The sequence below is a fragment of the Aptenodytes patagonicus genome, chromosome 7 (genome assembly GCF_965638725.1).
Source record: "Aptenodytes patagonicus chromosome 7, bAptPat1.pri.cur, whole genome shotgun sequence".
NCBI lineage: Eukaryota > Metazoa > Chordata > Aves > Sphenisciformes > Spheniscidae > Aptenodytes > Aptenodytes patagonicus.
In genome coordinates this window covers 61417748-61442600 of record NC_134955.1, presented here as the reverse complement: position 1 = coordinate 61442600, position 24853 = coordinate 61417748, and the positions used below count along the sequence as shown (strand labels likewise).

General features: G+C 47.7%; 1 protein-coding gene across 1 annotated transcript; it reads right to left on the bottom strand.

Moving 5' to 3' along the window:
• Nucleotides 1-1547: 1547 nt before the first annotated feature.
• Nucleotides 1548-23979, bottom strand: LBHD2 (LBH domain containing 2). The gene is made up of 5 exons (XM_076345498.1): nucleotides 23867-23979; nucleotides 14442-14544; nucleotides 10037-10124; nucleotides 6025-6226; nucleotides 1548-4859 (listed from the first exon to the last, which is right to left on the bottom strand). The coding sequence occupies exons 3-5, from the start codon at nucleotides 10121-10123 to the stop codon at nucleotides 4783-4785; spliced, it is 366 nt and encodes a 121-aa protein (XP_076201613.1). The 5' UTR covers nucleotide 10124; nucleotides 14442-14544; nucleotides 23867-23979; the 3' UTR covers nucleotides 1548-4782.
• Between the last annotated feature and the right edge of the window lie 874 nt (nucleotides 23980-24853).

The window sequence follows — 24853 nt, the reverse complement described above, 5'->3', positions numbered from 1 at the left end:
GCTCCCTGTAGTTGCCAGAGATCACCTTTCTCCACAAAAGAATTCACACAAATATTGGATTTGGAAAAAAAAGAAAAAAAGATGGTAAAAACACAAATTAGGGTTGATTTGGACATGACATTTTTCAGTTTAACATCATAAAAGCCAGTTTCCATCTCTTACTAGTGGTTTAAATAAAGGCTAATTCCACTGAAAATGTTGTTTGCTCCTTTAGATAGGAGTGTCAAGCAGAATACATCTAAAAGAAAGAACTACTAAGCAGATTGATTAAAGATAAATGAAAAGATCTCATAATATGTCAATGGGATAACATTAAATGAACCTGAGGATCCAGTGGATTTAAGTTTAGAATATAAATGTTAGGAGCAAGTCAACAGTGTTCCCATGCTCATCCTATATAATTAATTACAGATAAAATTCCCCTGCCCTCAGACTCAAGGAAAGAAAACAGACAGGACTCAGCACAGATCTCAGAGAGACATAAAATTGGCACCAGTTGAAATTGCATTCCCTGGAGCCATCAGGTAGCACCTCTTGCATCCTTATTGTGGCTGAACACAATACACCATACACCACGCAGGAAAACCCCAAAATGAAGGGACGGTTCCTAGGGAGGTGAGAAGGAGGCAGTGTCAGCCCCTCTACCACACCACCCCCGGGGTAATATGTGCCTGGACAGGAGATTTTCCATGCATGGTGCATGGAAACTCCAGTACTGAGTGACATTAAGCATCAGGTTTGCAAGCACTGTGGTGCCAAAGCTGGCTCATTGCCTCCAGCCTGGGATACAGAAAATTTCCCTCACTGTGCCACCACTGCCCACCAGGCACAGCCCTGCAGCAGCAGGTCCCCACCCTGGCTGGGGAGAAACCGGCTTTGACCCCACGCAACGCTTTTTTGCCATGCTGACATATCCATCACAGCGAGCAGCAGCTGCTTTTGAACTGGGAAAGTAACAGGGAGTCTCATCCTCCAGTTATCCAATCCTTAGCTTTTTGGTAACTTGATGTTTTTGGAAAAAATTGGTTGTTCACTGGTAGACTATCTCTGCCTCTCATCTTTTCTGCCACATGAGCCTGCTCTCCTTGCACAGGGTATAGGTTTCTAGTAATGCGAGTTCCTGCTCGGCTCCACAATAGCCTTTCCAGAAAATGTTAAAAATGTGCACTGCATTAAAAGGTGCATGAAGATGAGCCAACTGGCTCGCTGCTAGCCCCGCACGCAAGGTAGCGTACCACCCAGGGCAAAGGGGCTGCGCCAAGCAGGGCAGCAAGAAAATCCCAAGACAGAAGCAGTGAGCGTTGAGCTGCCTGGTCTAGGGAGGGTTCAAAGGGAAGAGACAGAGACAGCAACTGTCATTGGTGTAAATCTGAATTTATCTGCGTAGGAGCATGTGGGATGGAGGGCCAGCGTGAGTATTTGCATGCCACGGGGCAAAGGAGGCTTAGAGAGGGCTTCGTTCCCCTGTATTAGTGGTAGGACAGGAGCCGCATGCCACTGAAAACAATCCTTCGCATTTTTAAACCAAGACACTGTGGGTACACCACTTCTTCCAATTGGTCCAGTATAGGCATTTAATAGGCTAAACAGTGTAATACATCTACAGGACATACATTAGTCGAGTATTATGTACAGGTGGCATTTTACAAAATTAGAAAGAACTGAAATAGAGCAAAATCCAACAATGTCTTACTCCATAAAACTTCCTTTCTGCACTACATGAAATATTCTACAAGCTAGACTAGAAAAATATGACTGAATGTCTTTTTTTTTCCTTTTTAGTTTCTACAAAGCTTTTAATCCAGAAAAAAAATACAAAACAACTATTGAGTTTATTAGAGAGACAACACTTGCACACAGACAAAGTAAGTGGACACTCACAGACCTGCAAGTTGAATAAATAGGGTTTGGTTGTATAAACCATTTTCTCTCTATCTTGCTCTCCTATTTTAGGGCCTCTGGCCCATGTTCAGAAAAATAAAAACGAGAGGAGGAGTTTGGCTTTGTGTGGTTGTTAAACTGAGGCCACATGGCTTTAGAAGAAAGCTGTAGCTTGAAGCATTCATTTGCTTCAGGTAAAATACTTCAAGGGAGCAGCGCAAAAGAAGGAACAGGAAAGAGAGGAGTAATTAGGCTGGAAGGAGGAAATCTGGTATTTCTATATGGGCTGTAGCGTTATGTACTAGGATGGAAAAAGTAGTGCTGTGTGGCCTTTTTTCAGGGTGTATGTAGAATTTTGTTGCTTCTTTGGGAAGCTTATTTAGGGAAGTGCATTGACCTCAGGTGGAAATAGGATAAGGGCCATCCAGAGCAGGAAGGGAGGGAGCGTCTGAAAGCAGATAGAGAGCACATAAAATTGGGGGAAGTGTTTCAAACAACTGGTTTTCCTTTTACAAAGAGAAAAGCAAATTAAGTGATACGTCTAACGTCATTCCTCACGGAGCTGGGCAGACGCAGATTGAAAGGAAATCACACAGCTAAAAATATGTCGTCACCGTCGTTGTTTTTCCCCCAGAGCTTTGTAAAACTTCTTGACAGCTGATGCAAAAGCAGCGTTTAAAGAGCACCTCGCATCTGCCAGGCCACCTCGCCAGCGCGGCCTTCCTCACGCTGCAAGCAGCTGCAGACGGGTCCGAGCCAGGGACCTCCTCTTGCTGCTCATGTGCTACCCAAACATATAGCTTGAGCTTGTTCTCGCTTCGTTGGCTTTACCAGAAAACTGTCACCAGCAAAGGGGGTGACAGGGACGGCAGCCAGATTTAGGAGGTGCTCTTGAAACCTTCAGTTACTCTGGTGAAATTCGGTGCTCTGACCAGAATCCCACTCATCCAACAAAATAATTCTGTGACAGCGTAGGTAAGAGAGTCTACATCAAGAAGGCAAAACAGATTGTTATATAGGTTGAGAGAGCAAAGTTTAACTTAAGTATCACATTATACTATACTACACTGCTTATAAAAAGGGTCCTAGTTCCCAAACACCCCAAATAATGAGCTATATAGTTTTGTACATAAATTAATGTTGCTTTGAAGTAAAATAGTCTCTTTCCTTTGTATTAAACATTCATTGCACAGAATTCTTTGTAAGTAAATATATTAAATTTGGTTGCTAAGAAGGTATAAACTTATCTTATTAATACATCTGGCCAGTAAATTTTATCCACCATCACACGATTAAAAGTTGCTGTTAGAGAAAATTATTACTGGAGAAAAGAAAGCACTTGGAAGTCAACTTAGGAGTTAACGCTGGAAGAAATCCTGTTATTTCATTCCACCTACAGCGAGCGGCTTCTTCCAGCTGCAACATTAATTGGAAGTACAGACCCCATCCAGCCCTGCAGAGATGGAGAAAGCCAGCTTCGTAGCTTATGGGACACTCGTCACTGACACAGTCAAACCCTTTTGAGTACATGCATTATCTATCTCCACCAACACTGTCCAAAGGGTAGCATTTTGGGCCGAGATTGGTGCTTCTCCTGGGACGGTGGGAGGGAATCTCTGGGAGGTACCCGTGCAGGAACGGGTTTACCCCTGTCAAAATGGCCCCCAAATCCCCAAGGAAAATCCACTGGAGGCCTGAGGCACCCAGAGACAGCTTGTCCCACCGTCAGCTCTGGTCTGCAGGAGGTGGCCATGCAACCAAAGCCAAGGGGGCCCTGCCGCGGGTTGAGGGCACCCCCCAGTGCCCATGCTCCCGCCGGCAGCGCCGCTTGGGCAGGAGGGAAGCGGGTGTGCATCCCGCCACCTCGGCACTCCTCCACCCCCTTCTACTGTGGGTGGCTTGGGCGGGACCTGGTATCAGGCGAAACGGAGGGCAGGTTTGGGCCGTGCCATGGAGCTCCTGTCACCCACCCCCAACCACCGCCCGTCTTGGGTCAAGGGAGGAACAGCTGGGCCTCTGCACCCACGTTATACACAAAACATACCAAAAGAAGAATTGTCACAACAATTTCTATTAACAAGGTGGGACAAATCCAGCCCTGGCGGAAGCAGAAGCCATCTCGTTGGCTTCAAGGGAGAGGAGTGCGCGCCACGCCACGGCTGGACCTGGGCCTGAAGAGTGCACGGACAGCACGATCCACCCGACCAAGCCTACAACAGATAGCCTCACTCCACAAACACCAGCGACTAGCTAATCCGCTTCGTCAATGTACAGCGAGAAAGCGTTTCCGAAAGGCCTAAGTCTTATTGAAAAGGCGGCTTAAGAAAAGGCTGGTTCATCCGAATTTGCACAGGTTAGCCAAAGGGAGAGAACTGCTCTGGGCTGCGCCTGGGGCGGCAGCTTGGAGGCAAATCTTACACTTGCGTCTCTATACAAAAGTTACAAAATCAAATGGTGACATTATATTACATCTATTGTCCATAATATCACAGTGCTAGTTTTAAATGGCTAAAAACAAGAAAGGTTTTAGATTTAAGACATCCCTCCTGTAGAAATGTAACCCCTTTGTCCTGCTGTTGATACCTGAAAGCAGCCTTGCTTGAATAAGGTAAATCCAATGAAATGTGCTAATTGAAATTAGGAGCATTTTTCCTTGATAATCTCGTGTTTCCTAACACGTCCCATTGTTTCCCAAGGAAAAATTAAACAAATAATATGAATCCCAGCCTGAAAATCAAAATGTTGAAAAGAACAGTTCTAAAGCCCAGACGCTTCTTACCAGGTACTAACTAAATAAAACCCTTGCAGATTTAAATACAGATTACTTTGACACATCTTCAGAGTGTGTTAGCTTTCCAACAACATTCACAATGAAGTTTCACTTCTGAGGCCTTGGAGTCCCTACTCGTCCTCTTCAGTTCTGCTTTCCAGAGCATCTGTACTGTCTTCCACTTCTTGAGCTGGGTGAGCTAAAGTATCTGCAAAGAAATAGTTCGTCAGCATTTATTTCCCCATACAGGTACAACAGCCTTCATTTGATTCCCTGCTCCACCAGAGAGATGATCTGTCATGGTGCTCAGACTTGACATGAGCAATTCACTGTACTTGCAAACCAGTAGTTAAACCTGGAGTAGGGTACTCTGAGTGCATCACAGCCTGACTTTACAGGGGATGTCAGACCTCAGGACGGGTAGTGAGATGAGGTGATGATCCCTCTCGTTAAAAGCAGGACAGCCACCGTAGTGGGAGGGCTACCTGCTGTCTTAGTGAAATCTGCTCAAACTCCCAGTCCTGAAGACATAACAAGTCCTAATGTCACTGCACAAAAACAACACAGAGGCCCTAATGTGCCACCTGGAGGTCAGGCCATAGATTTGGCTCATATTTCTTCTTGAATGATCAAACCCTGTGGTTGCCACCACCCAGAAATGCCAAGTGGAATAGCAGGTGATTTGACACTTCAAGATCAGACCATTTGTCATCACCCCTTTGAAGGTAAGGGAAGGTGTATCTTGCACCCTATCCTGGCTGCTGTCGCTGGGCATTTGGGTGGCAAATGGTGCACTGAAATGGAAACCGTGTCACTCTTTAAGGGAAACGGAGAGCACTGAGATGAAAAAAACAGAAATAAATAGACCAGTTCCACGCTGGAGCATTCACAGTGCAAGCTACACTCCAACAAGCTCTTATCTTTAGCTTGTCTTTGTATTTACCCCACAGTGACACTACTAGTCATATCTACATATTTGTGAGCTCCTGCTACATTAATGCACTCCAGGGACACCATGATGTGGTGCACATTTGAAAATGAGCAGCTGTTAAACACTTTGCTTTTAGGCTAGGAGATAGGGAGGTACATATATGCTATTGAATAGGAAACACTGTTTCCTCGAGTGAACTGCTGATGTGCAGTAAACTGCTTGTTGGCCATGCGAGTGGCCAGCACTGAGCCTGATGTGGATGAAAACACCATGTGCTCAAAAGCTACAAGGAAATTTTCAGTCCACAGGACTCCCAGTGCAGGTGTTTCTGGGCACCTTCAAGCACCTACTGCTCTTTGCTACACTATTAACTCAGTGCATGGCATGGCCTGAAATTGCTATTTTGCTATGGGGAACAAGGATGAAAATTACTCATTTAGACCTTCCAGATCCATCTGCTGCTGCTGCTGCTGGACACAGACTCTTTGGTCACCATGAAGACCCTTGTCTTCTGCTGATTTCAGGTCATCAGGAGGCCAGCGCAGCTCCCCGCTCTCCACCTCCCCGGACTCGGTCGGCTCCACCACGATCGACGGCAGTCTTTTGGACAGCTTGGGGTACTTCTCACGTGAGTCTGGGAAGGCCTGGTGAGACATGTCGGGACATGCCTGTCAAAGCCTGGCCCAGGGATGCATATTCAGAGCAAGCAGAGTACACGCCCCATCTTAGCATCCTTTCTACATTTGACATGCACTCCCATGTCCACCAAAAAAACCCGTTCAAACTGGTGTAGGGCAAGCAGTCCTGCACACAGAGGATTTCAAAAGCTCCTCAGCGGCCAAGCATGGACACAGAGGGGCTAATAGGTCTCGGCACGCTCTCCCCTGCACATGCTGTCCCTTGCTGGGCAAAGACTAGGACCAGAAACCCAATTTTGCTTGTCAGCATGTGGGGCAGATGATTGCCATGACTTGTGTGATCTGATGGGCACAGTAAAAATGGAGACTTAGGCGACAAAATTCATTATGTTGCGAAACACTTGTGTTTCAGTTCTGGTGGGTTTTTAGGACACAAAGGTCATTGCTGTAACACTAAGCTAAATGGCTGCTGCAGCACTTCTAGCTGCTGTCCTTTTACTCTGATATGATATTCATGTTTTCTTGCGGTGACAGTTTATTAAGAAGCCACCATTCTGCAGAGCTATTTTATGTAATGTGAAACTGTATTTTATGATGCATTCATGCAAAATAGGTAGCCCCAGAGATCATTTTTACACAGAGGATGGTGCCAGCTATTATTTTCGTTTGTCACATTGAAGCTGCAGGTCAAACACTGTGCAGCGATTAGAGCTTGAAGCTGAACTACATCTTTTTAGTGAAGGATATTGTAACACATAAAAGTGCTTTCTTGTTTTCAACATAGCTGGTTCAGTTAAATCTCTCAGGGTACTTTGTTTTGGATTGGGTTTTTTTCTGGGGCTTTTTTGAGGAAAATTAATTCTGGCTCCTCCAGGATGTTAACGTAAGACAAACTCTGTTGCTGCTTCACTGAAACCTTATCTCCGGCTTCTCAAATGTCCATATACCCGCACTAATGGGCTCTAAATTTCTCCATGCTAGCTGAGTTTTATTTTATTTTATTTTATTTTATTTGTAACAATAAAAGCAAGGTGCAGAATAGGGGACTGAAGGGACTGAACTAGGGGTTGAGAACAAGAACCATCCCTGTTTAACTCCAGGTGCTGCCACAGGTTTGCTGTGTGCTGGTGGGAACCTCCGCGCATATCTGCAACACGGTCACCATTGAATCAGAGCCTCTGGTTAGACTGAGCACTGCTGTTATGTGAGCCAGTCTCAGCACTGCTCCTGCTACGAGCACAAACAGAAACATTCATATATTCCCTAAACACCATAAAACCGGGTACATCCACCAGGACATTGCCAGGGACCTGGACACTGTAGGGTCATAACCCAGTGGAGGCGTTTGCTCCAATGGCTTTTGCAACCTTCCTTCATCCCATGAGCTGCTCTCTCTAAGACCTTAGGGTTTAGTTGTCCCACGTGGCATCAGAACTGGCACAGGGAGGCAAGCCCTTGGGACGGGCAATTCCCTTCCTATGTGTCTGGGAAGCAGCAAGCACATTTTTATCATTGCTGCGATGCCTGTATCTGACTTCTGGAGATGGGGAAGGACAATAATTCTCATCCTGACACCCTTGCTCCCCATGGTAGTGTTGCAGGGATTCATTACTCTTTGCAAATCTACATGAAGGTGAAAAATGTTGTATCGTATTGTTAGTGTTGCAAAGTGAGACACAATTAAGAAGGAATTTTTTTTTGTGAGAAAGCCCCTTCAGTGCAACTAGACCGAGTGAATCACTGAAGGTAAACCGTTCTAATGCCTTCCTGAGCTGCACCCCCATGGGCGTAACTCGTCCTGATCAAGCAATGCTGCTTGTGCTGCCTATCAGAAAAGTTCCCCCCAACTTCCCATTACACAGCCTCCTCCGGAACTGTTTATAATTTGGAAAGACATTTCCATGACAGCTGTCTTGACAGGGAAGAATTTTTTAAGAAGCTGCTAATATGATCCTGCTATTTCCAAATACGAGACAAGGTAAAATCTCCTTGGCCAGGACAGGTCCAGAGACACACCTAAGCAGCAGTGCACTCTTCTTCAGTGCTCCCTGAGCCTCACGTCTCGGCTGGCAGAAAATAGCCATAAAATTGTGGGCAAATTGCCTTATTTCCTCCCAGGGCTGCACATACAGGTGACAGCGACCTGTTCCCCCAGCTGCTGCTCAGCCTGCTCGGGTGGCGGAGGGCTGCGTGAGAGCAACCCTGTCTCCAAGCCTGCCAGCAAACCCTGGCAGGGGGATCCAATGCAACAAAATTTCTGCTTTTTCTGTCTGCTTTCTGAAGCCCTAGGAAATGACACACGCTGATCTACAAAAGTGCTAAAAGGAGATTATTATGGCTGCAACAAAATTTAGGAAAGGCACCTGTGCGGCCTCAGCTTGGCTATTTTTGTTTGTGTCATTCTCATATGGTCTTTTCTCACACCAACCACATAATGTTTTTTTCCACCGGAGCCCAGTATTTACCACGTCCCTCCAGGAATGAGTCAGGACTGGCAGGAAGCAGAGCTGCCTGTCCGGCCTCGCTGTGTTTTTCTGCGGAAGCTGGAGTATGTGATGAGTGGGCAGGAGACTGCAGGAAGAGAAGGACAGGTCTTCTGGCCAGAGTGCTTCGAAGTTGCTGGAAGAAACCTAGTTTTCCCGCTGAGTCGCTGACTTTGTGCTACCTCTCGTTTCTTTTGCTTTTTTGCCTCAGTTGGCCATCACTAAAATGTGGATGGTATCACCTTCTCGCAGAGGGGTAGGGTAAAAGAGCTGGGGGAAAACCTCTGGAGCATATGATCAGGGACACCATAGAAAAGCCATAAAGACATAGGTAGAGTCGGAGTTGGCACAGAGTTTGGACAGTGTACACTAACACAATAATGAAAACTTGGGACTCGGTGAAAAAGAGGAAAGAGAATATTGAAAATGTGCTCGTTGAGTGAGCAGCATCTATCGTGTGCGGTCGACGAGGCACAGGAAAGCCTATGGTAGCCTTATTAATTGCATACAGCCTTTCATTACATGCACAAGTGATCTGAAAGGAATTTGCAAAATTTCAGTTCTGACTTTCCTGGCTTCCAAATGCTTGACTTTAACCTGCAACAGGCTTCTCCTAGAGTAGCTTTCTGAGTCTGCCCACAGTAATACATCTTGTGTTGAGAAGCAACTCAGGTCCACCAGGACACGTTTAGGTGGTTTGTCCCCAGCAGTGACACCGAGAGTCACGAGCACAATCACAGAGCACAAATCAGGGCATGGAGGTTGTCACAAGGGGGGCTCGTAATCCCTCCCGCTGGAAACAGCACCGCAAGCGGGTACACGAGTGGGTGTCTGAGAACGCCTGGGGACAGAAAATGCTCTTGCACCTGCCAGCAAATGGCCCTGACCAGTGCTGCTGCTACAATGCCACGGCCATTTGTGTGAATTACACCATCATTTCAAATGGTCTCTTTTCTAAAAAGGGAGCTCCCTCTGAGCCTGAGGAAACTTAGCTCATTACAAGGGTGGCCGTATAAAAGCTGTGGTACAGTATTGGCTGGATGCCTTCATCACGCGATGGTTGCTCAGACAAACACCCTCTTTGCCTGCATCCCCACAGGGGCAAGGCATCACTGCCACCGTGCCCTGGAGGCCTGGCACCCAACAAAACCCTCCCGCCAGAACTGTTACCTTTTAAAAATAAAACCTAAGTAGGATCAAACATGTATTTCAGGGCTTGTTCTTCTGGCAGCTGTGCTCTGCAATTCAGCATCTACGTGCATGACAGTTAGTGGTTGCATTACATTGCTTTTGAAAAGCAGCTCAGGATACTTTCCAGTTTTTCTAAAGTTACCTGGCTTGAAGGGCCTCCTTCCTCAGGAGTCTGGCTGAGTGTGAATTCCTCCATCACCGGTTCCCGTGTGTTCATCACCTCTGTCATGCTGTGAATATTAAATCAGAATTGGAAAACTCAGCTCTGAGCTTTGGCCCCATAGTTAATTTAACAAAAGACTTTGGCTTTTCATATTTGTTAAAATAATTGTGTTACAGATTGTCCTTTCTAAACAGCCCCCCAAAAAGTGTTTCCTTGGCCCTCCAAGCCAACTGCTACCACTGCATGCCATGATGCAGAGCAGGGCATCGACTCCAGCTGCCCCCCCCAGGACAGCAGAGAGGACCCCCATGAGTCCCAGATTCATCAGCAGGAAAATATGAGCCCTCCTATGTTATCAGCAACCAGTTCATTACTAATATATGAGCTCAGAAATTGCATCTGTTGACTAAAACCAGTTACTCGTGGAAATATCAGCCTTGAACTAAATTCTCATTCTGATTCTTCATAACATCTTCAATATTTGCTCTTCCCAGATGTCTCTTCCATTTAATTATGAGCCAGCACTTCTTTTAAACTGTTAATTCCAGACACACCAGCTGTATCGGTGTCCAAGGGCCAGATTTTCAGTAGTCTTTACTTGCCTGAATGTTCAGAGAGGTGTTGAGTGGGATTTTCAAATGCATCAGGGAAGGTTTGGCACCTAAATCTCATTTAAATCAGGGACTTAGGAACCTAAGCTGCTTACGTGCCCATTAAACATCCCCCTGTGCTGTCTGGCACCCGAGGCACTACAGTGCTGGCCTTTGCACTCTCCTTGTTCCACTGGGCACTTCGGCAGCCCGGAGCAGAGGGATGAGAGCCGGCTGCAGTCCTCGCTACAGAGAGCTCAGCCCAGCCCATGGCTGGGTAGCCACGCGTCTCTACGGCATTAGGATTTTCCTCACATTTGAGATCTATAGATATAGCATTCTGTTGAAAAATTTGAGGATGCCTGAAAACTTCATAGCACATATTAAGCACGTAGGAGCAAACAGAGCCTGAACCACTCTGTGTGACCTACAGACTGAAGGGGCCACGTTCATTTTGGATGGGAATACATCAGCCCTGGATGGGTTTGGCCCCAGGCATTTCACTCTCTCTAGCTGGCATTCGTCAGGTACAGCACCTACTGGCTGCCAGAGCCTCCTGCAGCACGCAGAACGTAGGCATCATCAATTACACCGCCCTGCCACCTGCCACAGCAAGCACCCCTTTAGGCACGACTAAATGCTGCCATTAATTCTGGCCCTGCTTCACACACAAAAGCCTTCTTTGTAAAGGCTGCTCCTACTGAGAAATGCAAACTAAAACATCTTAAGGATAACTTGTTTCAGGCTTGCATTACCAATTACCCCACAAAACTAAATTTTACAGTATCTGCAATTACTACAAAACCCTTCACAATGACTTTAATTAGCTGTAGCACAGAGCAGCATGATATCACAGAGACTTTCACTCCCACTGCATCATATTTAAAAAAGAGCACGGCAGACCCAGGAGACGCTTGAGCTCAGCTGTGGGCCAGGACCCGACCCCACAGGCATCCATCATCAGCTTAGGGAAAAGCCCTGAAACGCCAGCCTTGGACCCAGCCAACGCTGAATTAAACAGCACGTTTCCTGGTACACACACACACACCCACACACCCACACACCCACACACCAGGGGAGCAGAACCAGGCTCTGAAACTCAACCACTGATCTGGGCATCCCCCAGCTTACACAGCCTGAATCCTCCCAGAGCCACAGAACAGCAGAAGAAGGACAGAGTCTGCCTGCTAGGAAAAGAGTTTTGATTTCCCTGCCCTTGCTTGGACCTGTACCCGTCCCCAGGGACACTGCATCAGGACACCACAAACCACCTAATCAGTAAAACATTTATTTTCTGGACACATGCTTTTATTCCTGCAGCATCCAGTGGGCCATACCACTGGGCACCCATGGATGACAACACTGAGGGACTGGTGATCTGGAAATGGGAGACCCTTTCCTGGAGTGGTGACCATGGGCCCAGCTGTGCCAGCTGTTCCTACACCCCAAGACAGTGCTTAAAAAGGACAGAGCTGTGCCCTTGGACCTTTCCCTGCCCAAAAGGAAAGCAGGACCCCCTCCGTTGCCTCCTCCCTCTGATGACACCTGGCGCTCATGCAGTTCTTGCCTTTTTTCCCCATCCGGGTTTTGGTCTCTCCCTTGGTCCCAGAGGGACCCTGTTGTATCCCTCCTGCTGTCCCTCCAGGGCTGCCTCTGCGGATGACCACGCTGGGCCATAGCGGGACCCCGCTCTCCCACCCCAACTCTTTGGGAAGAGTTTGTTGGAGGGCTTTCACATCGCCTGTTAGCCAGACCCAGACGTGAGCCAGAGGAGCACAGGGCCCACTGCTCTGACCATGTCCAAGGTGAACATCTTTCTTTTCAGATCCTTTTCGGGGTTCAGTGCCCCATCCCCAGCTGTCCTGGATTACAGGGAAAGGGAAATGAGAAAGTGTGTGTCTGGCTGGAAATAATCCTGGAGCCTCTGTGGTGGGCCAGGATTTATGAAGTCTTGGGCTTGGCTACCACAGAGAAGACATGTCCCACTGCTGTGTGTCCTGGGGGTTGGTCCCCGCTAGCCAGCGGCAGACTCCTGCAGTCGCCCACAGCTGGTTGGTTTATTTGAGCAGTCTTTCAATATGTACCAAGTGTTTAAAACACCTCTCTGTCCTTGTTCCATGGGGCATTAGAGATATACATCCACACATGCACTGTCAAATGTGTCATATGAGCTCAAAGATGTTGTTAAGACCTCATGAAATTCTATTATTGAGCAATAACGGGCTTCGTGCTTCCCTAAGACCACATTACACCCCACAGATTATTTCTAAATGACAAAGACAAATGATTCTGGCTAGGAAAATGGTGACAGTTCTGCCAGTGTTACAGCAGATGCCTCAGTGAATCAGCTCTCAAGCTGTTAAAGCCCAGGCCATTTCACAAAATCTGTGCAACTTAAGGCTTTGATTGAATAGGATGGCAGAAGTGATTGTACTTGATGTGTTTCAGAAAAGAACATGGGGCCATGCAATTGGCAAAATAATTAGGCTTTAACTGGAATAGATTAATTGTTCTCAGTCTCCACTTAGAAACAGTAAAGGAAAGCAGAAGAATCTATATGGGCTGTGAAAGCAGAGGTGCTTCTAACAAGCTTAACTAGGTATGTAACACTACAAATAACTAGAAGTAAAATAATTGAGAATGCCGCCGCAAATCAGTTCATCTGAAACTTCAAAATCATCTGTAGGACATCACCGAATTGTTTATAAAGCCACAGAATCTGAAAAAGGGGTTTGGTGGCTGTTTAGAGCTTTTTTAATTATGATATGATTTATGTGCAGGAGAATTTTTTACTTTTCAGCCAGTTTTGATGGAAAAATATTGAGCCACTTTTAGTGCTGCTTTTATGTGAGACGTACTAACATACAACAGAAAAGTGGCTGATACAAGCAAATTATTATAACAACTATATCTTTTAAATTCGGTCTTGCATTCACTTTATGTACGGTAGATGCTGATATCACCAATGACATACAGTAGCCATAGTGATGCAAAACAAGGCAATAAATAGCATTTACAAACAAAGAATAAATTCTGTTCTGGTGGATGAGTCACCTACTCTGAACCTTAAAATTCTTGTGGCAGTGAATTAAGAGATGCATTTACTTCCCCTAGGTTTAATTAAGCACAAATATACCAATTAGGAAAAACAAAAAAGCAAAATCTGTCCTAGCTTTCCTGTGAGAAAACTACATTTAGAGAAGATTATCTTAAATGCAACTGCTACAGTTGCAGGACCACGCTATGCTGATCTTTTTCCAGGGGCATGGAGCAAATGCACGGCTCAGGTTCTGCTGTTTGTGATGGCACTAACAAGGTCAGTAACATACAGAACAACATATAGGTTGACAAGTGCTAAACCACTTACCACGAGAAAGTGCTCAAAAACAATGCACACATTTTTATTTTAGGTTTTGAACAGAGGGCAAAACTGACCTGTGAAATTCCTGGCGGCAAAACAGTATTTGAATGAAGATCAGCTTCAGGATTCAAAAACATGAAGCACTTTATGCAGCTATGGAAAACCGGCAGGTTGCGCGACATAAGCAAATATTTCCTTAAGAAGAGGGGCAAAACCACATTTTATGGGACAGGCTCAGCCACGGTTAGGAAGAGCTGTTACCTGAAGCAAGGATCAGCCTGGAGGATGCTCAGACAAGCACCAAACTGAGGCCTGATCCTGCTCTCACCTCACCAACCAGGATGGGCAGCAAGAGGGGACACCCGGCCAGACCATGAGGCTCCGTGGGTGATAAATGGCAAGTACAGGGCAATGACAGAAGAGAGCGCATTACCTTCAATCACATCAACGGATGTCGCTTCCAAAAACTGTCCTTGCTGCAGGCGTCCACGTCGCTGATGAAGTGTCGTGCAAACTCTGTCAAATCCTAAAAGTGCCTGAAAGACACATTACAACAGAGTCAGAGCGTGCAACCAAAGCTACAACGCTGGCAGTGACCAGTGTGAAAGAGTACTACTGAAAACTTGCTGCAGAAACTCCTACTGTAAAGGTCTGTATAAATTTCTACGCCAGATGGGATTTGATCTCGCTAAGGATGCAGCTCGTAGCATACCTTGTGAATTACCGAGGCAATTAATATTCCCAAAACACCCAAAGCTCTTAGCTGAAATACCTTGCAACCTGACTCTTTTGCGATGCTAAACCTTATTCCTTAGTGTAAGCTACACAAAAACTGCTGAAACTGGGACACTCTGAAATTCTCCCATACAGGAATTTTGATGATAGTTGGAAAATCAGAAAATAAAAACATATACCCTTATTTGGCAGGATCAGCGTTCTTAGTAAGACATGATTCAAAACATCAAAGAACGAGATTCCTGCTCAAGAAGCTACTGGTCAAGACACAAAGAAGACAAAATATGCTGAAAGAAGAATACCTTAGGATTACATTACTGCATGTTTGTTTCAGATGTCACAGGAGAAGTGATTTTTGCAAAGGTCTACTCCAAACTGAAGGCAATACTTTGGTATCCAGACAGGGAGCCTGGTGAGCAGAGGTGAGGATCCCACCATTTCAAAGCGTGAATCACTGATTTCTGATGACTTCTCTGTCAGAAAGTCTTAGCTGAAGAGCTTGAGGAGTTACAGTGCTGAAATATAGTCAGTATCTTGGCCAAAGATGATTTTCGGAGAAATTTGTTCAGCCCTACAGCTTGCCAAGTATATATTCATGCCAGCCACAGCTATTTCCTTGGATGGGAAAAAGGTGTTTTCAGTGAAGTGAATGGCACTAGTGTATATATTTTATATCCTCCAGTGGTTTGGATTCCAGCCCAAGTGATTAAACAAATCTACCTGCTCTGGAAGCCCTTCTACCAAGATTTATAACGCTGGACTAACTGCACACTGATTTTATTCAAAAACAGTGACAGAGGAAAAATTGTGCATTGCATTCTGGAGTTTCTTCTCATGCCACAGGCCATGCTTATTGCAAATTAGGGAAGCAGGAAATCACATCTCCATCCCCAGGATTCAATTCAGAAGGTTTAATTCTTGTCTGGCAATTTTCCTTCCTAACCAATGATCACACCAACTTCAGAGAGGCTAATGTTTTGTCCCTTAAAAATTCATGACTGCACTCAGTGCTTGTCTCTTGTATGGAAACCAGAGAGCATCCGATACCATGTTATCCAATACTCTGCGAAGAAGATTTTTATCCCACTACCCATTACAAAACTGCTGCTATTAAACTTATGAAAATTCAGCACGAACTTGTCTACCTTCAATCTCTCCTTTAGAAAAGTCTGGATGTAGTAAGAACAGTTATTACACGGAGTCATCTCTCAATGAGAGACAAAATGGTGTAAGAGATAACGAACCGGGCACCACATGGCCACTGGTTGGAATCCAAGCCAGGCCACTTGCTATTTAGAGGTATCTTCAGATGCCTGGTTAGCGGTATATAAGGATCCACGCAGTACTGAATGAATTAAACCCACATCCATTGCTTTTCCAGTCTCAGCAAAGGACTTCTGGATTGGACTGACCCAAGACCAACCCCCTCTCCAACGTTTTGGGCAACTCTGTCCTATGGTGCATGCAATGTTTGAGAGGGGATGTCAGCCCCTGGGGCTCAGCTACTTGAAAGCTGTAGTAAAATCACTTAAGGACTGCAGCGTGGAAGAAGTCCCTTCTCCCAGCCCCACAGCCATATTTAAAAACACAAAAACTTCTTCCCAGTCAAGATTGTTGAATAATTCAGTGTTTCCAGTGTACGCATTTATTCTCTGAAGAGGAAATACTCACTTTATCTACCTAATAGATGTGATTATCTTCTTTCACTGACACTAGAGGAAACAAACTAATACTCTTCCTTCTACGATACTGCTTAATCTTTTAAAAACAAGGCATGGCTACTGAGACCATGCAACGAGCCTTTACTGCAGTGAAAACAGTCTGGAAATTACTCGAGTAAAGCCTTTCTCCGCTTATCTCTTCTTGTCCCTTCTTACTTTTACCCACCTTTGCTGCTTTGCTGATTAGTCCAGCCTGGAGTCTGTTTGCTCAATGCACCCTCTCCCAACCTACCCCTCTTCTGCCCCCAAAATAACTTGCCCTCCTTCACCTCAGCTTGATAACCAGCTTCTTGTCCAGCTCCAGGAGAACCAACATAGCTGTGCTGCTATTAACAGTGACCAAGAAGTCTCAAGCCTCAGAGACGAGTGACACTGCCTGGCCACCCCTCCTCTGGGCTTGGAGAGCCCTGCTACACCTCCCAGTAAAGAACAGTTGATTTAGGGACTACTCCAATGAGCTGGTCATGTCCTGCCTCTTCAGGAGCTGTAGCACCAAGCAAAGTGTGAGGAGATACAACCAAGGGAATGATAAGAGAGCTGGTTCCACCAGTGAGACCAAGCAACGCTTCAGTGGTGGCCCCTTTGCCCAGATCAAGGGCCCTCAGCCTCACACCCCACACAAAGGGATGGATTTCCACCTGTGCTGTTTGGCACAGGCCAAAAGCCCAGGCACCAAAAGGTGCTCTCCGGGCTTCTCTCCCACTTTGGAAAGCATCTGGGACACATTGTGTGTTTGGAGTTTCTACACCACAGGGACATGGTCTGTCCTGGTGGGGTGGTCTCACCACCCACGGGAGGACAACCGGCGCCAGGGAGCAGAAGCAGGATGTTGTGCAGCAATTCTGGCCAGCTGGGGTGTGTGGGAAGCCCAGCCTGGCTGTCTCTCCTGGGTCGTGCCTGGCCTTGCTGTGCAGGGAGAGGACTCCACCACGCACAGCAGTGGAGGCCTTTCCTTAGGATAAATCCACTGTGAATTGCAAAGTAGATGTTTTTAAGGCGAGCATGCTTCATCGGGCGAAACAGAAATAGGAACCGGCCACATGTTGCAATCCTAGCAGCCCGCAGATCGTCCGCTTGATAAAGGAACCCTGCGTTTCAGAGACACCGAGCCCCGAATGCTTCCTCGGGAGACAGCAGCACCTCCAACATCAGGTCAGTTTTATTTAGAGATGCCTCCTACTCTGAAAGCATCACCCCTCCTCTCCCAGCTGCCCCAGTGTTGGAGACAACTGGGTGGCAGAGGGAGACCTGATCTCAGGGTGCCAGGGCTGCTGCTAGATTAGCAGGGGCTGCGGGACAGCCTCTTCCCCTCCCAGGCTTTCCGAGTCAATCATTCCCCCACTGAGCACTCATGGAAATATTATGATAACAGCCTAACAATACCACATTGAAGGTGCACCTTCTAAAAAATAAGTGTAGATAGGCGGCAGAAATTGGCCTTGAACCACTGCTCCATGTGCAAATTTATAATTTTTTCTGGCACTGCAGAAACGGGAGCCCTCCCCTTCTTATTTCAATGGGACAATCCCAGGGGCTTTACCAGCCCCGTATTTAAATTGTGCTGGAGAGACGTCCCCCACGCGGCTCTGGGCTCAGCCTCGCACGCGGGAGGACTGTAAACACCGAGCTCTGGGAGCTCGCCCATGCAATCGCAGCGCACACGCGGTTCCCACTTATTTCAGATAGTGCCTCAAACAAACCAGAAGTTCAGCCTTGGGCTCCCCCCCCCACTTCACCACACTAAAGCCTCTTTTCTTCCTTCAAGGAGCCTAGTCTTTGTGTGTGCTACAAAAAGAAACCCCTGCTATTGATTACAAGGAAAATTGGGACAGGGCATGCATAAGAATTGTGTTAGGCAGGAGAAGCAACGGTCTACTGCTTGATTTTTGCAAAGTGGAAAATTTCAGCGGGCCACAGTAAACCCTGCTCAGCAATTCCCGATAAACAAACAGGTCGAAGGAGGTCTTTCCACCCCGAAGAAGAAAGGGTGCCTTATTTGGGCCACTTTGCTGCAGCAGATCGGGCTGTCAGTTCAGCCAGGGTGGATGAGTGGGCGATCTAGGACAGAGCTACGGTTGTTGTGGCAGATGAAGCCATGAAGGGGCTGCTCACATGGTACCAGAAGGTGCACAGCCCTGCAAGGAAATGTCAGTCGACATTTTCTAGGGCCAGGTGCTTCTGTGGATCCAACTCTTCCATGCCTAAGTCTTATGTTAGTGTCCTAGGAGGATGGAGCTACGGCTTAGGCCCTGCAGTGCTTCAGGCCACACAGGTGGCCTGGGCCATCCATAGGTAGGACCATGCCCAGTACCTCTGCTGAGGGTGGGACACTAGCTTCAGCATCTTGGCACAAAATAAGTGCTTACCTCAGTGACACCCTGCAGCCTCCAATTTCCATGACTGCCTACTGAGCTCAGCTTTTGGACACTGTGGATAGGAACCTGGGACAGCTTCTTTGTTTCCCCTGGTTGCACATTTGTAATGGATGCACTTTATGAAGTGTTGTGGATTCCATGGGACTAGCGAAATGTAAATTACCGCACGGACCACAGAAGATGAATGCGCGTGTGTATGAACTCCTATTTAAGCCTCCCACTTCTTTTTGGATGCAAATCTCTTTCCTAAGCAACTGAGAAAAGTGCGATATGTGTCAGAGTCTGGAGATTAGAGATCTGTTCTGTTCCCTCATTTCAGAAGCTCTTGTCTTCGGCCACCCACACAGTACTTGAGTTCTGCTCTCCGCAGGCCAAAGCTGCCTTCCTCTCCTCGGCAGTGTGTGCTCTGCAGAAGATGTCGATCTCTCTCAGGAAGCAGCAAGATGAAATGACTCTCGATGTGGAGGAGCAGGCATTTCAGCATGAGACACAGCATGTAGTTTGGGAGAGCGAAAAGGGGTAGGAGGCTGCTATTTCCAGACCGTGCTGCCTCTCACCGCTAACTTCACAACAAGCTGCAGTTTTTACTGTTCCTGCTCCAAAGAAGCTACTGGGGTAAATATCACCCTGGGGAATTTCTCAAACACTCATCTGTGGACTACCAACACTAGAAAACACAGGCTCGCAAAGGGCACGATACTGGCAGATCACTCTAACTCAACCTCCTTGACTCCTGGTGTTGCACAGTGAGGCATCAGGGAGCCGTGGTTCTTCTTACATCCCCAGCTCCTGGAGCGCCATGACTACACACAAACCTCAACTTCCAGTTTGTTGTAGTTGTCCAAGTTCCTACTGGCCCTGTTTGCAAAAAGGAGCTAGAAACTTGACTCATAAATGGTCAAAGAAGAAGGGAAAAGAACTAAAATGTGCCTGTGTTTAACTACCACAATTTTTAAAGCAATCTCACAATTTGGGGGTAATTTAACTCAAAGTTTGTTGCAAATGATGTTTGCAATGCTGCTTGCTACGGTGCTTCCTTCGTGGGTTTTTCTTTTTTCTTTTTCTTTTTCCTGGTTGCTTTAGAGAAACTCATTTATTTCAGCTCTTTGATCTCAGCACTAAACTACCTGAGCTTCCTCGCGGAAGATGCCACAAGGGATAGGTATGGCAAGGGAGGAGAGCGGGGCAGCCAGCCAGGATGCTCGGAGATAGGGATGAGGAGCAGACAGCCAGGAAGCATGTGCAGAGCAGCGGAGGGAGGAAGAAGCAGAGCAGATGGGAAGAATGACTAAGCCAGCTCCTCCGAATGATGGTAGACCTTGGTATCATGGAAATCTCCACAGAGTCCTCATGGAACCGTGTGCCAAGAGAAAGTTTGGATTTATTTTTTTTAACATCGGATTCAGCAGCTAATTGATGTGGAAGGACCTTATTAAGAAAACAGCCCCATCAAAATTAGAGATAACCCCCAACAAGCTGTTAAATGTTTTTAGAGGTACCTCTTCTGGTACTCGCTGTGCAAATACTCTCTCATCTGAGAACTTGCTTTTGGGATCAGAAATGCCTGTGCTGAGCAGAGTGTTTCTGAGCTCTGCTCATGCAGTGAACCTTGCATTGGCTTCAATTTCTCAAAACAACCTTACAAAGCCAGCACCTTACAAATAACTATATCATTCCTTCTAGTTCAGAGCAACCGTTACTAAAGGGTCTCAGAAAGAAATGGGTTTGTTTCTGAGATCTTCCCTGGAAGTTGACGATTCTCTCATCCCTCATATTTCAGGCCATGATTGTCCCCCACCTTACAGCACCCGTGGGGATTGGTGACAGATGAAAATTGGCTTCCTGTGCTTCTTTCTACTGTTCCCTAGGTATTTCTGGATGGTCCTGAATTCAGGCCACAGTCCCACGAGCAGAAGATGAGTGAGGAAAAAAGTATCTTAGAACATTGACACAGAGTAGGTGACTCTTAGATGGAAATGTCATGGGAAATGGATTGTGAAATGTCTGATGTCTTTCTGGCACTGTGAAAGAATACTCTGGATAGTCTATCACCGGGCTCATTTCTAGGTAACAGAATAGGGTAAGAGGTTAGGTACAGTTAGGTAGAACGGTATTTACTTAAAAGATAAACTAGTTCTTTCCTTGTAACTCTGGGGAAATTGGAATATGGTGCTATCAGTGCTGTAATATGACGCAATATTGAGCATTTAGTAGAGAATTCAGCAAAGCCAACGCAGCAAAAGTGTTAGATTTTAAAAACAAGCAAACAAAAACCCACCAGACACTCCTAAGAGAACAAAGACAATTAAGAGACTTTTAATGTTCCCTACTGGTAATTAACAGCACAACTGCAGGTGTCACGACATCACAACCTCACACCAGAGATGCAGCTGGTTTTCTCTAGGAATTAAAACTCCGTAAGCTTAATTGAATTTCCAAGTATGGGAAGTTGCCCCAGCCTGAGATGGAGGATATGAGAACACCGTGTGCTATCGCAGCAGGGATGAGCACGATGGAGGGTGAGGACAACACACAGCTAAAAATAAAGAAATTATTATAAAGACAAATATGCAGTATGGTTTTTTTTGAATGAGTCATTAACGCTGAAAGCAGATATGCATTAATAGGGCTATGAGTCTTCCTGCGAACCAATTAACAAGCACCTTCCGGATGTAGAGGTCTCCTAAATATTTGCACACAGGCAGTTTATGTGTGTGCATGTCAGAGACAGAACTCAGCTGAAAATTCAGGTTACATCTTACAGAAGTTGCAGTGGTCTCAACAGAGGAGATGGACTTGGACTATTCTCTCCTAGTCCTATGGGGACATGGGCACCACGGAGCAAAACGCTGAGGGATCAGCCAGTGCACCCTGATGACAGCAGGGGCTTGTCCTGCTGGACCACAGCTTCTTCCAGCACTGGTATCTGCTCTCCAGAGGACGGTACTGGTCACACTCTCTCCGAACCGTGAGGGAGAGGTGATCCCAGCCCCTAAGGACTTGCCATCAAAGAGGGACAAAGGCTGAAACAGGGGGCTGAGATAAGGTTTTAAGGACCTGTTGGTATCAATCAGTCTTTTCATTCTACCTGGTTGTTATTGGTTGGCAGTTTTCCCGGGGTTTGCAATAAAGTCTTCCTTTGAAGACGGAAAGTGCAGGAAATTGATTCATTTACAGATTTTTCCAGACAAGGTACGCATGTCTGAGGAGTAAAGGGAAGGACTGTTGCTGAGGCAGATGCTGGTCTCCTTGAAGTCATGGCAGAGCTCCTCCTGCCTTAGATGACATAGAATCCGCCCCAGATCAAGGCTTCTCTGACTGACCCCTCCGAAATAGACAGATGTGGTTAAATACACTCAAACGCAGGGGCTCAAATGCAGGGGCATAATTTCAGAAATGAGAGAGAAGGAGCAATTTCAGCCTGTGACACTGCGGGGTTGATACCTCATCTATGCAAAAGCCTGTTGCTTAATACAAAGAGATCATTGTGAGAAGGGAGGGAAAGTAGTGATTACATTTGCACGTTCATTTCTTCTGCTAAAGTAATGTACCAGAGACGTTCGAGGAAATTCCACTTGATTGACAAATTGTCAGGCTAGATTGGGAAAGCAAGGAAACCAGGTCAAGTCATTCCCTGTTTGCTTGTTTTCTCTCTGTAATCATAATGTTGACTCTGAAAACATGTTTTTTAAATGGAATATTAATTATCAAAATCCTGAGCTGTGAGCTGGATTCTTTTCTGGGCACAAAATTTGTTGCTCATTAAATCTAAGAGATGGAAAACACTGGCTTGAGCCTGGTTGTGTGTAGGCAGATTTCCCCGCTTCACCTTCATTTTCAGGCTACTCATAAGGAGGCATTGTGCAGAGAGCCAGGCTACAAGACAGACGTCAACGCCAACTTCTGGGTCCCTCAATAAGATTTGAACCTATAGCCAGGAGGGCTTCCTTTATGTACCACTGTACCACTGACTATACGACTGCAGTAAAGTCAGCAAAAGACTAATGGAAACAAATTTCTCTCTGTATATCGCTTACTGTGGCTTGAGGGGTTACTGCTACATCCAGCCTAACCTAACTCCCTTCCGCGACTGTAGCCATATTCAGAGATCTACAAACACGGCTCTGTCCCAGATGAAAAGAAAATTTTTGTGGTGTGTTCATTTGGCTGCAGGAAAATATTCACACCCCTTACTCAGAGTGAAACATAGTCCTCATTTACAGAGCAAAGTAGGTTCTTTCTTTCTCTACAAGTAATCGTATGTGTGGCATTTGCTACCTGATGGGAAAAGCAGGATTTCAGTGTTCTTCTACCCAGTTCAGCTAGGCTGCAACCAAAAGCATCATTGTCTTAAACTTGCGCTATGTTACCCGCTTCCTTGCCTCAAAAGTTGCCTTGAAAAAAAACCGGAATAAACGAACAGCTGAGGCGGTGGCAGACCACAGACCAGCAACTCCCTCAGTGCTACGCTCATTCATCGGGATTCCTTCGCACAGCCCTTTCGGCTGCCGAACAAGTTGGTGGGGTTTTTTTTAAAGGAGAACCCATTCTTCAGTGAATTCTCCTTAACACCCTTTACTCAAAAAAAAAAAAAAAAAAAGAAAAAGCATCTGGAGAAACAAGCCAACGCAGAGGCGCGCTTTCTGCCTTTCCTTCCCCCGTAACTGCCCGCAGCCAGCCGTGGAAGTGAAACACTTTTTCCCGGACGGCGCTCGGCGGCTCCCGCGCCCCGCTGCCTCCCCGCACCGCCCCGCACCGCTCCGACCCGCCGCGCCGCCCCAGCGCCCGGCTCCGGCTGCCGGCTCCGCCACGGGCGCGCTGCCCCACGGCGGCAGGCAGCGGCTTCCCGGGGTCCGGGCCGCCGCCGCGGGGCTGCAAGCGGAGGACTTACAGGTGGCGGCTCTTCCCCAGGCTGCCGCCGGACCCCGCAGGCGAGCCCGGGGCGGCCGCCCCCCGCCCCGCCGCGCCCCGCCGGCCGCACCTCCCCCGAGCCCGGCGGAGACCCCCCGCCCCCCGGCCCGGCTCACCGGCGGGGCAGGCGAGGCGAGGCGAGGCGGCAGCCTCCCGCCGCCCATGCACGGCGGCAGAGGGGAGCCGGCAGCTCCGTCAGCGCGTCCGCATCCTCCCGGGCCGGGCGCTGGCACCGCCGCCGCGGCACCTCCCCGCCCGCAGACCGGCCCCGCCGCTGCCGGCGCGGGGAAACCACTCCCCCGGCAGCGCCGGCGGGGCGGCGCGCAGCCACGGCCCCCCCGGCACGGCACGGCCCCCCGCCGCGCCCCGGGCCGCCCCGCGGGGGAGAGGGGGGCGGCAGCCCTCGCGGTCGGTCCCGGCACTTTCCGCGGACACGCGTGGAACAGCACGGCCTCACCCAGCCCCGGTCCCGCACGGGCTCGGCCCACACGGCGCCCCACGCGCGGGACAGAGGGGCCCGGCAGGGGACACTCCCCCGGAGCAGTTCCCCCCCCTTGCCCTGCTCACGGGTGTGGAGCTGACACAGGGCTCCCGACCCCTCCCCGCAGCAGTCCCTGCTGAGAAAACGCTGAATTCAGGCGGCATAAACTTTTTTTGCTCTTTTGCGGGGTTTCTTTGGGAGGGGGGTATTCCCCCCAGAGTGAGTTTCCCAGCTGCATGCCCTGCCCACAGCTGGGACACGCTCTCCTGTGGGCAGCATCCCATCACCGCCTTGTCCAGAGGGGCCACGGAACTGGGGATGGCAGGCGGACTATGCTAGGGCTGCAATAAGGGGCACCCCCCTGCCAGGGGGCTGTCAGGAGCCCACCTCAAATCCACTGGAGAGAGGCTGTCAGGGGAGTGTTTGCAGCTCTGTTTCTATTTGTGATGCTGGGGGGAGAGGCAGAAGACGTCCACAGTGGGGTGAGGCAGTCTCGTGGCAGGAGCCTGGGGAGCAGTGGTGGGGGGATGTGGCCCTGGAGGGCTGTAAAAAGGAGCATGGTCCTTCCCACTGCTACCTATCCCCCTGGGAAGCAGCTCAAGCACAGGCGCTGAGCGGTGCG